The 18,201-nt window shown below is 57.7% G+C and overlaps 1 protein-coding gene across 1 annotated transcript in view; it reads right to left on the minus strand.

The window, feature by feature from the left end:
* Positions 1-18,201, minus strand: part of SDK2 (sidekick cell adhesion molecule 2) — a 106,183-nt gene that overhangs the window by 60,260 nt on the left and 27,722 nt on the right. The window contains exons 3-10 of the mRNA XM_040989410.1: positions 14,989-15,136; positions 9,759-9,892; positions 3,743-3,854; positions 2,904-3,094; positions 2,712-2,795; positions 1,467-1,661; positions 861-977; positions 75-242 (exon numbers count right to left, since the gene is read on the minus strand). Coding sequence (XP_040845344.1) covers positions 75-242; positions 861-977; positions 1,467-1,661; positions 2,712-2,795; positions 2,904-3,094; positions 3,743-3,854; positions 9,759-9,892; positions 14,989-15,136 — 1,149 coding nt within the window. The remainder of the gene's footprint in view (positions 1-74; positions 243-860; positions 978-1,466; positions 1,662-2,711; positions 2,796-2,903; positions 3,095-3,742; positions 3,855-9,758; positions 9,893-14,988; positions 15,137-18,201) is intronic.

An 18,201-nucleotide genomic window follows, 5' to 3' on the forward strand; every position in this document is an offset into this window, starting at 1 on the left:
CCCATGGATGGGCAGGCAGGTAGGCAATGGCCAGGTGACAGTGAGCTGGCACCTGCACAGCCTCGCACACTCACCCCATACCACCAGGTCGGCTGAGGCTTCATCAACACCCCGTGAGTTGGTGGCTAAGCAGGTGTAGGTCCCAGCGTCCGAGATGTGCGTGGGGCTGACGAGCAGGCTGCCCGACTCGAGCAGCGTGAAGCGGGGCAGCTGCACGGAGCCACTGGCTAGGATGCGCTCCCCTGTGGGTCACACAGGATGGGGAGGGACTCACCCTGCGGGCCACCACCATGCTGCCCGCCTGCAGCCACAGAAGGCCACGAGCTGTCTCCTGGCGGCTGTGAGTGGTGACCAGGTACAGCCCTTGGGACTAGGTAGTGACAGGCCAGTCACCTACAGGGGAGGACTGGGGCAAAGTGAAGGGAGGAGGGCAGGTGGGGGAGAGTGAGCGAGCATCACATAGGCACAGAGGCTGGGCAGGGTAGGTTTTCCTTGCTGCATTTATGTTAAAGGAGCCCCTGTCTCCATGCAGCGGGCTCCCCCCCAGCTGTCTGCAGGTCTGTGTGTCCATGTGCCTACACACCAAGAATGAGCCGAGTGGACTGGACTTGTGCCTACGGTCACCCCACATACATGTGCTGAGTGCCTAACGTGTGGCTAACTGGTTTAAGTGCTGCTCTGGTGGACAGATGGAAAGTGTAACTCGCTCAGGGCTGCAGGGCTTAGATACAGGGCTGGGCTTCAGGCCCAGGGAGGCTGCCGGCGGTCAAGGCCTGGCTTGCGCAGTGCACAGCCTCTGCAGCTGGACCTGGGAGCTCCCCACTCCTGGCCACGCCTCAGGGAGCGTTCCTCCTGCTTACCTTTCTGCCACGTGATGGCTGGCCGGGGTGCGCCCGAGGTCTCGCACGCCAGCACCACCGACATGCCGTCGATCACGGTGCTGTCAAGGGGCCCCCTGGTGATGTTGGGGGCAATGCCTGCAGACAGACACAGTGGAGCCCTTTGGCCTCAAACCGGGAGGTGCTGCGGTTGGGAGGCCCGAGCCGTTGAGCCAGCAGCCTCATCCTCCTGCCCTGGGGTGTCATGGGATGGGAAGATGCCAGGGCTAGGGCTCCCAAACACCTGCCCTGCGCAGGGACAGGTCACAGCTCAGAGATTGGTTGGAATTCGTTTGTCCCGCTTCTTAGAGGGACAAGCACGGATGACCAAGGGGATTAAGGCTTTCCCTCCCGGAGGGAGAATCCAGTCTGATGGCTGCAGGATGGGGGCCCACACGAAACAAGGACCTATAGCCAGGGGACCCAAGATACAAGTCATCCTTTTCTGCTTTAGAGTAGGGACAGCTGGAAACCAGTTTTGTAAGGCTCCTTTCCTCAAAGCACCTGTGGTTCCAGGACATGGGGGAGGACCAGCGACCCGGGTCACCCAGATGGTACATGCGCAATTCCCGAGGGGGGCCAGCTTACTGGTGACGGCCAGGTAGGTGGAGGTTTGCGCCTCGCCAGCCGCATTGCGGGCGAAGCATTGAAACATGCCAGTGTCGTCGGGCACCAGGCCGCTGATCTGCAGGCCCCCATCCCCGCGCTGCCTGAAGCGGGCCAGCTTTTCCACCTCCACCACAGCTGCATCCTTGTACCACGTGATTGAGGGTGATGGCACGCCTGTGGGTGACAGGAGAGCATCAGCCGCCTCCGACAGGTGCTAGGGACCTGCGTGCGCGTGCGTGGATGCTGCAGCAAGAGGTGCTAGGTTCCCGGTGGGCGAATCGCGAATGCTGTGGGTGCTGGGTGAGTGTTACCAGGGAGCAAAGCCCCCCAGCATCACTTAGGCTCAGATATGCAGGACTGGACAAACCAGCTGTGGATGCTTCTTGCTGTGAGCAGCAGTGTGTAAGTGGGAACCTGCAAGTTGGGCTGTCACCCAAATGCACATGGTTCCGGCACTGTGTAGAGTGGGCCACATTCTCGTCCTGAATGGGGTCTCCCTTCACCTTGGCCCTGCCTGGGCCACCCTCAGGCTGCCAGGCTCTTCTCAGAAGGGACTTTCTCCCCCTGCCAGGTGTCTGCCTCCCAGCATGACACGGGGCATGGAGTCTCATGCATTCTGTGACAAGGGCACTCTCCTGTTGTGATGTCCGGCAGTACCAGTGCATCCCTAACTCGGTGGGACAAATGACCAGGCTGCATCCTGCAGCCCCAGCATTTGAGAAGACGGGACGAGGGTTGGCATCTGTCTGTGGTTTGCTCTTTGCCCGAGAACACTGTGGGTCCTCAGGAAGCCGTAACGAGAACGACCTGGGGTAGGGCCATCACCCAGCCCATGGTGTCTTGGTGGTCCAAGCATTCTTCATCCCACTCCATGTACCCCACTCTTCCCCCACTGTCCTGCATGCTCAGGGCTATGTTGGGCACCTTGGCTCAGTGTCAGGCCATCGCCCACGGCGGTGCACGTCCTTCTCTGTCACCCTAGATTTCCCCCAGCTGTGGGCTGTCCTCGGCTCAGTTGCAGCAGGAGAGTGGGTGGGTGGGGACACATGCTCCTTTTTCAGGTGCAGTGCCCAAGGTGGTGGTTGAGCAGGAGGAGCCAGGCCCTCAGGTCTGGTGGCCCTGACCCTGCTGGTGGTGACCAGGTGCTGCTGGTGCCCCACACCCGACAGGCCATCTGGGACTGCTTCCTGTCCGTGACCCCCTCTGCCCACTTTGTGATGTTACCTTTAGCTCGGCAAGGGATGTCCACCACCTTCTCCATCTCTGCCGTGATGTGTCTCTCGGGCTCCTTGGTGAACTGAGGCGGTTCTGTGGGGAGGAGAGCCCGAGGTGGGGGGTGGTCAGAGCCCTGTGGTGCATGTAGGGGTGCAGTGGGGTTCTCCAGGGGTGGGCCCCAACCTGTGCACCCCGCCTCACCCAACACGGAGAGGTAGGCGCCCCGCACAACAGGAGCCACACTGCTGCTGCGCAGGACGGCCTCGCACTCGTAGTAGCCAGCATCGCGGCTGCTGGGGTTGGTGATGGTGAGCCGGCGGTTGTAGTCGCTGATGCCACCCGACACCAGCACCCCATCCTTCTTCCAGAGCAGGTGCAGCTTGATCAGGGGCCTGTAGGGTAGACAGGGAGGCAAGGGTTGGGTCATAGGTACTCTCGGGGTCCCCAGAGTGTGGGACGCAGACTCCTGGGTAACTCTGTTCTCTACTGTCTTCTCACATGTTGGCTCTGCCCAAGGGGGTCTGTGCTAACCCCAGGAGGAGTGTGGAGGGACCCCCGGCAAAAGGGGCTTTGTGGTTTCAAGCATCTGGGTAGCCTAGGGCTGTGTGTGTGTCTGCTCTGCCACCTGGTTAGCAGTGGCAGAAGGGGAGGGTGTGCCAGGAAGGGGAGGCAGTGGCACCTGATCCATCACTGTCCTGTGAAGATGCTCATGGCCACGGTGTGAATCATTTCCCACGCATCCTTCCCTCTTACCTGCCTGTGTACAAGGGGGCTGTGCTCTGGAAGGACTGCTCAGGGTGCCCAGGGCGAGTCCAAGTGTCCTGGGCTGGGATCTGTCTCTCTGTAATCCCGACACCCACACCCATCCAGGGCCATGCAGAGTGAGGCAGCCCTGCCCTACAAGCACAGTTGTGTGCCCGCATCTCTCCTCTGCTCTCCCAGCCCCCGGGCAGTGTGATTTCTGGGTCTTTCTGGATCCTGACCCCTCGCCCTCCTCAGAGCCAGGAGTATTAGGGCCAAGGGCGGGAGGTACCACCCACCTGGCATTGGCCACACACTCCATGGTCACCTCGGAGGTCCCGGCTACCACGCTGGTGTTCTTGGGAGGGATGATGATGGTGGGAGCGATGGGGTCGGCAGGGCCCCCCACATCTGGAGAGAATCAGAGGTTAGAGATCCCATTCCTGTCTGGCCCCACAGAGGCTAAGGCCACGAGAGATGTCTGCCCTCACAGTGTATAGCAGGCAGCCACTGGACATGGACAGGGAGTGAGTGCCCAGGAGGACACTGCTGACCGTAAGGGCCTTCCAGCCACCTCCTCTCCCCACCTCGTCCCATTCTAGCACCTTCGAAACCCAGCCGGATGCCTGCATTTACTTCACTGGCTTGTATGCTGTTGGCCTCCTGTTCCACAATACAGCTCTCCTGCTCGGTTGGGCAATGCTCCCAGCCCACCCCGAGATGCCTACATTCCTACTACCGAGCAGGTGACCTTGTCTGAAACCAGAGCCTTTGCCGATGTGTCTAGTTCAGGCGAGAACTGGATAGGGGTGGGCTCTAGACTCAAACAGACACAGACGCAGGACAGAAGGCCGTGGAACACTAAAGTGGGGAGAGGAGGGGTGGGGTCTTCGCTGGTGCGTCCCGAGGACAGGATCTGGACTTCTGGCCTCCGGGAAAGAAAGTGCCATTGTCTTGCACCTTGTGGTCAGTGTCCTGTCACTGGGCCACGGCAGGCCGACAGATCCCAGGCCGGTCCTACATGCCTGCATGGATCCCCGAGCTGGACATTCCACAGTGGGATTTGTATCACAAGAGGAAGCCATCACAACCTGCCTGCCTCCCCCTCCTCACAGTGAGGACCCACAAAGGAGGTAGCCTGGAGGCCAAGGAGATGGCTCTCACTAGAGCCCAACCTTGGAGTCCTCCCAGAACTTGGAGGACAAGGATGTCTGGTGCTGAAGTCCGTACTGTGGGTACCCACAGGGTGGCCATGGCTGACGTCTCCGGCATAAAGAATGAGTGCTTGGTACCCCGCAGGAGCTCACGGGCACCCATGAAAGGAACAAACAGAACGCCCGCCCGCAGTCAGTGACCCAAACCAGGGAGCTGCCCATGGCCGAGGTGGGGGTTCATCTTGAAAGAAACTTGGGGTTGGCATGGCACAGTGGGTTAAGCCACTGCTGTGACACCCGCACCCCATATGAGCTCTGGCCAGGTCCTGACTGCTGCACTTGCAATCCAGTTCCCTGATGATGCTCCTGGGAAAGCAGCAGATGATGGTTCAAGCACTTAAGCCCCTGCCACCTGCATGGGAGACCCTGGAGTTCTGGGTTCCAGCTTTCAGCCTGGCACAGCCTGGGCTCTCACAGCTCTTTGGAGAGTAAACCAGAGAATGCACAAAAGCTCTGTCTCTCTCCCTTCCTTTGTCACTCTTTCAGACAAATAAGAAATCTTAAAAAAAATAAACAACACCCTCTTCTCACAGAGGCGATCCATGGCCCCCCTTTCTTTTTCGGTGAGCTCTGTAAGAGTGGCTATAATTTCGCAGCAGTGGTCAGCATGTGCCCAGGACTGGCTCTTAGTGCACCTGCTCTCCGGCTCTTGAAAATACAACCTCTGAGGACTTTTTTTCTCATGCCACAAATCTAGCCAGTTGGCCCATTTCCGGGTGGTGCTGCAGGGAGCCAGCCCAAATGACAGGCATGACCCTGGGGTGACAGCCGTTGGACGTCCTTGAGAGGCCAGGAGTGGGGTGGGGGTGGAGAGAAGCCCCCTTGCCGCTCTGAGCTGCCAAGGCTGGCCTTGGACAGGTCTTCCTACTTGGCTCCAAGAAGAATGAGAGTCAAATGTGAAAAATAAAGGAAAATGAAGGCAGCAGGAAAGGAAGCATAAAAAGTAAAATAATTACAACAATATAAAGGCCTCGTGTAGATGCCATAAAGAGTGATCGGATTGAAAGCTGCTGATATAGCCGAATCCATAAAAGCGTGCTCTAAGTTGTTTATTACATGCTGGGGCGAGCAGGTAGCATGGCCCAGATTAATGGGGCGCGAGGCAGAGGCAGACATTTAAGGCCCAAGCAGGAGCTGGGCTCCAAGGAGCTACAGGGTCCACAGAGGGCCCTGGAGGAAGGCTGGAGCTCTGGGCACAGCGTGTGACAAGTGAGGGCTGCCAAGGCCAGGGACAGAGGGTGCCGAACGCCTTGCAATGTCCCAGCGAGGGTCCTTGGAGAAGCGGTCTGTGCTGGGGAGGGCCCCACGCTCCTGGGTGGATGCACCCAAGGCGGCATGGAGCCTGGATTGGTGGGGAGGGGTGGGTAGCTCTGAGCTGTGAGCAGGACAGCCTTGTTCAGCCACTTGGAGACCGAGCAAAGGTCGGTGCTTTGTGGGGGTGAGGGTGGTGAGCTGGAGGGGGATGGCATGAGAAGCAGGAAGGGGCTCTGGGACCGACGCAGTGGCAGAGTGGCCCTCAGGGTACTGGGTCACAGGAAGGAGGCAGCTTAGGGGAAACGGTTCGGATTTTGAACAGTAGGTTGCAAGGCTGGTCAAGAGAGGAGGTGGGGCCCCAAACAGGTACAGGTGTGCAGGCAACAGCAGGACATGGTAGGAGAATGGGCAGGGACCAAGGGCTGAGGCCTAGATGCTGGGCTTGGTCACCTCAGCGACAGGATGTGGACGGGACCTGCACTGTTAGAATGGCAGGTGCCAGAGGGGCTGGCGGAGTGGAGTGCCCAGCAGAAGGGACACAGGACAGAGATGGAGAGGAAGGGGAGGGACTAGTAGCCCTGCCTGAGACCATGATGGCAGTAGTTGCTGGTCGGGTCTCTGCAGCAGGGAGTCCGGGTTCCAGTGCTGGCTTTACCAGTTACCAGCAGAGGCTGCAGGCAGCGAGGACATAACCCTTCGGGCCCAGTTTTCCCAGCTTTCCTACCATGGCCCTCCCATCCCCTGCCTGCCTTGGTTATTGCAGAGGTGGCCCTCATAGGCTCCTCAGAGGGCTTGTCCCGTGGGACCTCGGGGTATGTGTTAGAGTGGGGTGAGGCCTGAGGGCAGAAAGACACAGGAGCTGGCCTGGGGATGTTACAGCACCAATGCGCCAGTTGCAGGACACACCAGGCTGTCAGGTGCTCTCCGCTGTGAGCTGTGCACAGCCACCCACTCCTCTACGTCTCCAGGACTGGCCACATGCGTAGTGCGTGTTGCCCTGCACCTGTGCTAGCACGCAGTCATGGTCCTTGGGGCTGCCAGGGCCAGGAGGATCCGGTGGGGATGAGGGGGGGAGTGTTCAGAGAGCCCAGCGGAGGGTCCTTCTCTCACTCCGCCCCCTGCCTTAGGGTCCCCACCACCAGTTGCTCTAGGCTGTGGCCCAGACCCAAGTCAGTGTGGCAGGTCTGCTAAGAACGTAGCTTGCTTCAGCCCAGCCAAGGGGGATTTAAGGGACAATGAATCCCCCCAGGGGTCAATGAAAACCACAGGAAGCCACAGTGAGGGAGAGGGACAGGAGGCAGAAGGGGACAGCCCCCTGCTCCCCTCAAATGCCCAGGGCAGCTTTCATAATGGCCAATCTAAGGGGCGCTCATAGGCATCCATCCCCGCCCCCCCAATCACCTGGCTGACTCCTCTGGGTCACTGACAGCACATGACAAGTGAGCAGGTGACGTACCTGGGCCACAGGTTGCATGGGTAGAGGCAGGGACGCCAGGGACTGAGCTGCGGGTGCTCAGGCCCTAACACACCCGCATCTCTCACACCCGGCCAGGGTCACACGTGCCTGCTGGGCTCCTGCTGCCCTTCTGATTGAGTGTCATTTAATTCCCGCTGATTCACATTTAATTAAAAACAGATCCCCAGTTTGGTTATTAGAAGATTTTTTAGCGTGTGTGGGATGGCTTGCACGCTACCTTTTCAGCTGTAAATTTCACGAAATCTAAACACAGATCACGTCTCTGACGGAAGCTGAGCAATCAGATTGGGCTGGATGGCAAGTGTAAAATGCACACAGATTTCAAAGACTTCATAAGTGAAAAACCAGCATAACAGATCTCGGGAATAGTTTTTTAGATGATGATATGTTAAAGGAATGCGATTTGGGACATAGGTTGGGTTAATCAGAATGTATGCATAAAATTAATCTCACTTCTTTGTTTTGACTTTGCAAAAATGGGGGGGCCCCTGGGAGACTGAACATGACTTCCGAGGTTCACATTGTATTTCTAAGGCACACTGGAGCTCCGACCCCCAAGGTGTGGCTTTGTGAAGTGTCCAGGGCCACCCTGGGGCCACTGGTCTTGCTCCCTCCTTCTCTGTTTCCCTGTTACACAGCAGATGAGGCTTGGGGAGGTGAGGCTGGAGTCTGGCTCGGGGGCGACCAGGGAAGGACCTGGGGCTGGTGGCGGCAGCAGCGGCGGGCGAGGCTGTGAGGCAGCTTGCGCTCAGTGGCAGCTTCGGGAACAGGGTTTTGAAGTGCAATCACTCGTGGGAGGAGAAATTAGCTCCCAATCAGTCGGTTCTGCTCTTAATCCAGCACAGATCAGGGGTGGGGGAGAAGGGGTGGGAGAGGCAGGTGGCAGAGGAGGAAGTCGGGGACTGGATGGGAGATGGCTGGAGGGCTGGGGGCTGTTGCCAGCCAGGAGGGCAGTGAGCCTCACTCCTCTGCCAAGGAGCCAGGTGCTAAAGGAGGGGGCATAGGTTAAAGGTACCCTGACCTCAACTCACAGGGTGAACTGAGTCAGCCAGGGAGATGCCCCCCTATAACCCAGACCACGGAGCGCCCTTAGATCTCTGGCTCTGCCTCTTGCTAAATGACCGGACCTACAAGGTTCTTGGACAGCCCCCCCGCCTCCTCCCAGGAGAGTTGTAGGAGAAAACGTCTCCCTCAGATGCTGCTGTAATTCCTCTTCTGGTAAGAAACAGCAGCCCCAAGCCTTGGGTTGTACCTTGGGCTGTGCCTTGGGCTGTGTTTGAGACCCTGAGTTGGGGTTGGGGTCAAAGGTTGCAGAGGGACCCCAGTGGGTCTTTCTCAGGGATAGAATCCTCCCAGCCATCCAAGTTTGGGCATGAGAAAGACTGGGAAGATGGCGGGGCCCTGTGGGAGCTTGGTCAGCCCAGAAACGGCATGGCAGGGGCTGGGATGTGCCAACTGTCTGGGCACTGGCAGATGAGGCCGGGATCAGAGGCAGGAGATGGGCTTGCTGCCGGTGAGTGTATACAGGTGTGACCATGGATGATGGATGAGACAGCTGTGCAAAGATATAAACATCTGTTTCCCCTCCCACAGGGTGGCTCAGCTGCTACAGGAAGCCTGGCATCTCAGCCTGTGCTCTGGGTGATGCCTGCCCTGGGCTGCCACATCCCCAACCCCAACTCTCTTTCCTAGCCATAGAACTGGAAGGAAGAGGACAATCTAGCCAAGAGGGACAAACAAGCAGCTCTGTTACTGCTAAGCTGGCTAGCTCCAGGCTGGCTGGTCAGTATCTGTACTAAAGGACACCCAGGGGTCACCTAGCCACCTGCTGCTTCCCAGCTCTGTGCTGTGTAGGTGGGGGACATTGGTCTGGGGAGGGCTGGGAGCCAGGGAGTAGAGGCCACTTCTCAGCGGGAGCCTGTGTCCCCATCAGTGAGGGCCACCTGGCTTGGGGTGGAAATCATGCTTTTTAGATGCCCACTGAGCAGAGGTGGGCAACTTCCTGTCCTGCAAGACTTCAGTCCCTGCACCCAGGAGTGTCTACAGCCGACACCCGGCTCCAAGGCACTGCCTCTTTCTCTAACTCCTTGTCCAGTCCACACCTGCACACTCCATCTCCCTGCCGTCACCCCTCTCCAGTGCTGGTGGCCCTGTTAACAGCCATGCTTAGCGTCCCCTCTCCTGCTGCATGCTCTCACAGGAGTAGGCTGCAGGCACTCCCACCCCCAGCCCTGCCTATCTCTTCCTCCTCCCCCTTGGGAGGCTGCCCCCAGCCCACGCGTTTCCCCATCCTCCCTGACCCCCCAGGAGCACCGTTCTGAGATTTAATGACCCACTCCATGACAGTCCTGGACCCTGCTGCCAACTCACTCCCAACAGCAAGCGTGATGGGTTGGCTGGTCTTGTTATCCCCGTTCTTGTCGTTAACCGCCTGCACATAGTAGCGACCGGCATCGGGAGCCACAGTGGACAGGATGACGAGGGTATTGTCCAGCGTGATGGCTCTGTAAGGTGGAAAAGGATTCTGTTGGCTGGGGGCCCCAGGAAGTGGGAGCAGGTACCTGGGACAAGGGCTGGCTTACCCCCTCCTTTGCCATGCTCGGAAAGAGGCTACCCAGCCCCAACCTGTGACTCCAACCCTTGAGGGCCTGGCCCCAACCACATTTGATTTGCTAAGATTCTAGCACCTGCTGGCAGCACCTGTCACAGACTCAGCTATGAGAAGTGCCAGAGGTCTCAGGAAGCTTCCCTGGCCCCTCAGCGTTGCAGCCCCCACAAGGGATCATGGGACAGATGAATGAGGATTACCCCAAGGATAAGTGAAGTGACAGATCCAGAAAGAAACTCAGAAATCCGCCCAGGCCAACTCCAGGGTCACAGTTGCCAGCCACACAGATTTCCCCGGGCAAGGTCCTGTCTGTTTTGGTTCCCCTGGCCTGAAGCTGGGCTGGATCAGAGGGACAAGAGGGCTGGTTGTGCTGTGGCGAGTGAGGCTGGGCCAATTGCCTCTGCCCCACCTCCTGCCAGCTGGTACTCCTTGCTGGGACCCTCATTCTGCAGCCTGGGGGGAGAGAAGGGCTTGTCCAAGCAGGAAGCAAGGGTGCCCTTGGATATGGGTGAGATGGTGCTGGGAGCCTTGCTCACACTGCCTGGCATGCCCCCGCAGGTTCCCCATTCTCCCGACGATAAACAAAACCATTAGTTTGTCAAGTGGATCTCGGGATTGTAATACAATGTGCCCGGGACAGCTGTTAAACATCCTTAATGTTAGTTTAACAAGGACAAATCCAGTTGAATTCTTTTCAAATTTTCCCATTAGGTGACTGTTACACAGTTTCAACAGGCACTCAAATGAACATCCGGCAGATGCTGCTGGCCAATGCCAGCCAACCTGGGTGTGGCCATCCCACGAGAGCTCCTGTAGCCGCTTGGCTCCCGCCCGGCCAGGCTGGCCTGGGCGCTTCCTCCTCCTCTTTGGTTTTGGGCTTCATTCTCCCCCTGACACCCTCAACATAGTCTGGTTAGGAGGAAGGTGGGCCCTTCTGCCCCCCCATTTTTGGGTATTCTAATGATGACCCCTTTCTCCTGGAGAATTAGTTCTTTTATTCTCCAACTAAGGCTGGGGGACAGGACCCAGGCTGGGACATTTAAAAGGGACTGGATGGAGTAGGTGTGGTGATTACTTGGGCAGTCTCCTGCAGGCTCCCTTGTCTTCAGGAGGAGGGGAGCCTGGGCTTCCCACTACACGTGCAGGGAGGGCTCTGCTTGGGGGAAGCCCCAGGATGGAGTGGCCCGGGATTTTTCTCCAGCTCTTAGGCTAAGGGATTCTGTCACCGCCTTTCCATTGGTCAGAGGCAGCCCAGCAGCTGCCATCTTCCCCTCGTCTCCATTGTGTCGTTCACCTGACACAATGCCAGCTTCAGGATGGACAGGTTCCCACGAGCAGCGAGCCTGGGGGCTGTGCAGCTGCCAGCTTGCCCACAGGGAGCTCAGGGTGGGGGGTCACAAGCCCCCAGGAGGCCCGTGGTCTGTTTCATGCCAGGCAGAGGCTCCTGGGTCCAGCCTCGTCTTGCCTTTGCTGATACTTCATCCATTCTCCTGCAGCAGTGGGTCCCAGCCAGGGGCAACTTTGCCCTCCAGGGGATGCTTGACAATCTCACGGCAACATCTGGTTGCCACACTCGCCTGGATCTTGTGACAGAGGCCGCAGCCGGGCACTGTGGCCAAGCGGGCATCTGACAGTGTGATGGGGCCCCAGCTGGTAACAGTGGGCAAGAAAATTGCCCTTGGGGGAGTGGACCCTGGGGCTGGCAAAGGTGTCAGTGGCCCATGTCCGTATTAGCATCTTCTAAACCGGGCTGCTGCTGGGAACCGGGGCCATGCTTTACGGCTCCCTGCATCCAGGTGTTACTGAGCTGGTGGGGGAGAAGCGGGGAGAAGCGGAGACGTGCTTGGCCTTCAGCAGTGGGCCCTGGGCATCCCCTGCAGGACGCCCTGCTCCTGCCCTCCCTTAGCCCATGGGATGTGGAGGGCAGCCTTCCTCCTACCCCTGGCCTGGCAAGGGGATTTGGTGGGTAAGCAGCCAGCCTCCTGGGTGTGCCATCAGCAGACCTGAAGGCTGACATTGCCCAGGGCCTGAACAGAAACACAGGGAGAGGCAGAGAGATCAGAAGGGAGAGTGTATGTGTGATGACTGCCCCTCTGGGTCGCAGACACGCCTGCACCCACATGCAGAGTGTACCCAGCTTTGTCTGCAACCCAGGAGGGCTCCCTGCCGGCGGCACCTACTGAACCTGCTTGGAAGAGGGATTCCTGGGTGGTGTGGGCAGCCGGGCTGGGGGCTGTGTCCCAGAAGCCTTTCTCACTCCTTCGATTCTCCCTCCCCACCTGCCACACATGCTCGCAGACATGCATGCGCAGTTCCTAGGCAGCCAGCCAGCCCCCTTCTCTGAGTTCCACAGGCCTCAATGGCTAATTCAATTACAAATAAAATGAATCACGCGCAAATGAGCCCAAAGGCCCCCAGCATGCATCTCTGTTAAGAATCTTGTCTCCTTCCCAACAATGAGCAGGAGGCCTGGGGGAGGTGTCGCTAATCTCCCCCACCCCGCCCGCTCCCCGCTCCAGCCTTCTCTACTGCTAGCGCTCAGCAGCAATTATGCAGCTCTGGCAAGCAAGCACACCGGGAATCTGCGTCCAGGGGTCCTTGCCATGCATATTAATGTGCTGTAGTTGCCGAGCTAAATCCACCCCAGAGTTCTAGTGTATATCGGAAGAGTGTGGCAGAGGTGTGTGTGTGTGTAAGAGACCGATCTGGGAGAGGTGCAGGTGTGTGTGGGTGAAAGACAGAAAGACAGACCTGGGAGGCGTGCAGGTGTATGCACGATGTACTGTTCTGTCCTGGAGCTAGACGCTGTTGGGAATGAGGGCAGAGGCTGGAGGTGAACAGAGGAAGGCAAAGGATTATGGGTGTGAAGCTGGGGCCAGGGTTTCAGCTGCCCCAGCTAATGCAGTAGGGAGATGCCAACTGGCCCCATCCTGCTCCATGGCAGGCATTGCTAATCGATCCTGGTGTTTTTCCCCCCTTGAGTCTAGATGAAGTGTCAATCCTTCTGAACACAGTGTTCTGGGCAGCCACTCTCAGTGATGACAACCCCAGAGGGAGTAGTTCGGGCCTCTCAGAGGTACGGCAGTCACCCTCTAGAACATTCTCAGTGTGCACGTGCAGGGGGCACACTCTGACTCCCACAGCCCGAGTCTCCCTGTTGGTCAGGGTGCCCCTGCCATCTTTCCATCCACTATGGGCTCACACCCTCCCTCCAGGAGCAGGCATGTTTCTCTGCCTGTTATTCTGCTTCTGCCGTGTCCTTGCTCTGGCCAGTGGGCTGCTAGCAGAGGCCTGACACACGCTTCTTCCCGTGTGGCAGGTGGATGGGGACATGGGGTGCCCAGCTGAGACACCCAGTCATGCAGCATGAGGCCACTCCCATCCGCCAACAACCAGGTGACCGCAGCCAGTCTAAATCCCCACCCTGCAGGCTCAGGAGCAGCCTAGCAGTTTCCTCTGGTAAGCTACTAGGATGTTTTGTTACGTGGCAGTGGGTCCCGACCATGACATGGCTGCATGTCAGAATCGCATCTGCTGTCGCAGACTTTGGGAATTAAAAAAAAAAAAAATCCTGATGCCCTGCAGGGGTGTCACGGCATAGTAGGCTAAGCCTCTGCCTGCAATGCCAGCATACCATATGGGCTCCTGTTACAGTCTTGCTACTGCATTCTGATCCAGCTCCCTGCTTATGGCCTGGGAAAGCAGCGAGTCCGATGCTTGGGCCCCTGCATCCACATGGAAGACCTCGAGGAAGCTCTTGGCTCCTGGCTTTGCATCAGCTTAGCTCTGGCTGTTGTGGCCATCTGGGGGGAAAAACTAGCAGACAGAAGGCTTCTCTCTGTCTCTCCTTTCTGTGTAACTCTGCCTTTAAATACATGTTTAAAAAACACCTAAATGTCTGCATCACGCCGATTTGAACAAGATGGGCACAACTTGGGATAGTCCAGGTCAGCATGTTTCAAAACTCCCAGCCAACGTTCAGCAGGTGAGAATCTGTCAGCAGAGCGAGCCACGGTATGCTCACCACGCCCCGCCTTGGTCTCCGCTCTCACAGATGGACAACAGCCTCACTGCTTTCCTGCCATTGTCTGTAAAATGGGCTGACCCCAGCCACCTCTCAGTTACCGTAAGGACTGCACAACGATGCTGTGAGCATGTGCTCTGGGGACAGGGAAGAAGGATACAACGAGTGTCTGTCCCCCTGGGTTGGGGGAGGGGACACGTATAGTGAGTCTGGGGCCTCTGGAGGACCCGGCAGCCCCTCTGTGCCAGCAACTCCCATCAGCACGATGTCTTTGTGCCAGAGCTACCACGTTCCTCTTGCCGCACTGAATGTGCCCAAAGGCCAGATCTGCCCATCTGCTCCTCCACTCCCTGTAGAGGCCAGGACAGACCCGGGCCAGCGTGCACGGCTGGTGGGACGAGTGGGTCGGTAGAAGGCTGGCCGGCTGGGGTCACAAAGAAAAAGCACTGGAGGGCTGGGGGTGTGGGCCGCTGGCTGCCTTGTTCCTGCCCACCAGCCAGCTCTTGCATGTCACACCCAGGGTCTTTGCACACAGGGTAAGGGGCTGTGTTTTTCTCATGCCTGTAGACCTCCCCTGGCCACATCTCCCTGTGGCTAAAACACGCATCCCTCACACCCCAATAGTCTCCGGGGTCTGTCCTGTCTACCTGAGTCTTCGGCTTGTCACCATGTGACAGTGCCCCTGTAGGTCCCTGTTGAGGTATTGGAGGTAGTATTAGTCTTTAGTGGAAAGCAGAAGCTGTGTCTCCTGGACTTCCCCAGAAAAGGGACCTAGCTACATGGCACTTGGCAAAGGAGCCCCTTATAAGCCCAACTTTGCACCCACTCTAGGACAGCTCCAGGCTGTCTGTGTCCCCAAAGAGCTGCAGGAGGCTTCTGCAGACAGGGCAGTGCCCTCCCGCTGTCCCGCCCAACCCCGTCCCACCCAGGGCAGGCCTCCCTCCGGTGTTCCCGGAGCTGGTGCTCACATGCGGCTGCTGGGAGGGATCTTGCGGCCATCCCGGAACCACGTCACCTGCGGCCGGGGGAAGCTGGCAATACGCGGGGCGCGGATGACGGCAGCTTCTCCGTGGGAGACACTTTGGTATTTCTCTCCTTCCTCGAAGCTCCCCATATCTGCAGGGGTGAGAGGGTGGGTAGGGCAGGGCAGGGGTGGTCAGCCTAGCTCCAGGCTGGGGTGTGGTGGCAGCTGATGGAGGAGGGAGGAGCAGACAGGGTGACCAAGGGGAGGGGCTGCCATGTCAGCCATCACCTACCCTCTGACCCGGCCCTCGGATCTGCCCAGTTTCAGGCTTTGGAGCCACTGACTCCAACAACCTCACACTTTACAATCAAAGCAGCTGCACACAGGTGCTCCAACAGGTTGTTTCACTTAGCCAGGAAGGGTCAGAATCAGGATTTGAACTCAGATCTCAAGCCAGGCAGGGCTGTTCCTCCTTTGCTGCCCTGTAGACACTACAGGGGTTTAAGTGTGAGGTCAGGGGCGCACCTTGGGTCCACGATGCTGTACCCTGAAGGAGAGGCCAGTGTTGGCATGCTGGAGAGAGGGGTGTCATGGGTACCTGCGAGCAGAGGGCCATTCCCTCCTGTGTGATTGCGCGGCTGCAGGTGGAGGAACGCAAAGCCCACCTGCCCCTCGCCCTGCCCTGCTCCAGGTAGAGCATGCCCACCCTTCGGCAGGTGGCTTTGATGTTTCGCCAGTTAGGGAGGTGGAAAGCCGGGCGGAAACTTGCAGGAAACCCTGTTGGCTGCCGGCCTGTGTGCTCGGCTGGAGTGGGGGGTGGGTCGGAGGAGGTTCTGAAGCCTAGAGCAGCAGCTTGGAGATGGGATTCAGGACGCAAACTTGCATTTCTTTCACAAAGGGTAACTGCACAAAATGAAGGTAGTTGCTGGCAGCACCCCTCAGGCAGTCTTGGGCCCAGACCACCCCAGATTTGCTAGATCAGAAACGGGGTTCCAGCAAGACACAGGGCACAGTTAGGTGTGTCCACGCGAGGCAGCCCTTGCTGCCAGCTTGGTTGGAATCCACTGAAGACTTAGTTCACATGTTAAGGCCTGGGACTTCACCAGTGCAGGTGTGGGGAAGGCAGACAGCATGTTCAGACCACTCCTCCTCTCACCTACTGCCCTGGGTGGGTCCAGAAGGCCCTAGGGCAGCGAGGCTCTGGGCCACTGACTCACAGGCCACAGTGTGCCCCCTGCCCAGAACACCTCTGCCACATCCTAGGCCACATGCACTCCACCGATAGCTGTGGCTCTCATGTTTCAACACTGGCACCCCCACATCTCCCCCTCCTTCCAGCAGGAGCCCTTAACCATCTGCATCTTGGGAATCCCTCAGGAGCCTTAACCCCTGCCCCCTCCCCACGGTGAGAGTGTTTCAGCTGGGGATGGAACCTGTCCTGTGTCTGTAAGGCTGCCCAGGATGCTCCAAGGGGGGAGCCCAGGTTGCAAGCTGCTACCTGCAGATGCCACGGCACACGGCCGCTATGCCTGAGCCCGTCTCGGGTTGTGCCCGGCCCCATCCCGGGTACAGCAAGGCCCTGCTTACACACACCTGCTCTCCCGACTTGGAGCTTCCCGTGCACACCCACTTTTAGACCCATGCACTGCCCTGAGGCCTGGGCTGGGTTCTTGTTTGGGTCATACTCTAACCCCATGGCCTTTGAACATAACCCTGCTACAAGGAAGCCTCATGGCTGCAGGGCTGGTCCTTCCCTGAGCTCCCAGAAACCACTTCCCATAACCTTTGAGGGGCGTTTCTGCCAGGGGGGACTCTGGTCGAGTCCTTGCCAGGTCCCCTTGATGACATTGCCATCCTGTCCCGACCATCTGAGCTCAAACCCTTGGGGTCTTTGTGGTACTCCCCTTCCTGTCCAGTGTTGTGGCTCTTGGGACTAACATGCTCCGTTATCAAGGGCTCTCTCCTCCCACAGCCCTATGCCAGTCCCCATGCCTGGGCTGCTGATGGCTTGCATGGTCTCTCGGCTTGGGTCCCACTCCATCATTCTCACACTGCTCGTGCGACCTTGCTGAGCCTGAATTTCCTGTCCTGCAAGATGGAGCAGGAAGAGAACCTTTCACTGCACCGGGCCGAGGGTTATCTGCATCTTCCAAGGATGTCAGGGTCACAGTTTCTTGCTCTGGTGCAATTGGCACTCCTCCCATGACAGCTCTCTATTTCTAAAGATTTATTTATTAGCAAGTTCTAGAAATGGAAAGACAGAGAGGAGAGGGAGGTAGGGAGGGAAGGAGAAAGCTCTCCCTCTTGAATCTGGGGAGCTTATGCCAACAGGACCAATAGAATATCCTAGAAGCTATGCCATGACAAGGTAGATCATCAAAGGGACGCAGCTACCCTTCGGCTCTCCTCCAGATTTGGGAGGAAGCCCAGTGCAGCTCAGGCAGAGAGGGGAGCAGCCTCCCGCAGGCAGGAACTAAGGCTCCCGCCAGGTGACAGCCAGGCCCAATCCAAGACAGACATGTGTGCGTGATGGAGCACCCGAGTCGCCAGCTCCCACGGGGTCTTCCCCTGAGACCTCAGCCCAGACATACTCTCTCTCCATGCCCTGGGCAGTTTCTAAAACCACAGGGTCTGAGAGCACAGACCCTGCACTCCACTGTGCTTTGGGGGTGCTCTATAGCTACAGAACCCAGAGGAGCACACGGGAGTGCCGAAAATTCTAGTAGTTGCAGTCTTAAAGCACTGGGATGGTGCACATTTTTCACCGTTTAGTTTAAATATCACCTCCTCAGCCAAGATTACCTCAGACCATCCAAACGGAGCTAAGGAAACAAAGATTTGTTGAAAATTGACTGCAGCCTTCCCGCCTATTATCTCACTTAATCCTCGTCATAACACAGCGAGCTCAGTTTTCATGAATACACATTTTTCATTGTTTATTAATTTCTATTACTTGGCTCTGTCTATAAAAAATTACATCAATAAATCACCTGGGTTTCGGTCCTTACAATAATTTTTATCTATTTCAAAGATTTCTTTCCACAGAAGTCAGAAGATGTATTTGAACAATTTAAAGCAATTTCATGGCAATCGTGTTTATTTCTCCCCTCTCTAGTTTTATTAGTTTCATTTTGCTGGGGAGGAAATTAAGGCTCATGAAGACAGAGCGGCATAGCTGATGCTAAGCAGCTAGGGCTGGCCCTACACGCGACCTTGC

Source organism: Ochotona curzoniae, unplaced genomic scaffold, assembly GCF_017591425.1.
Source record: "Ochotona curzoniae isolate NIBS_2020 unplaced genomic scaffold, NIBS_Ocur_1.0 contig_523, whole genome shotgun sequence".
Taxonomy (NCBI): Eukaryota; Metazoa; Chordata; class Mammalia; order Lagomorpha; family Ochotonidae; genus Ochotona; species Ochotona curzoniae.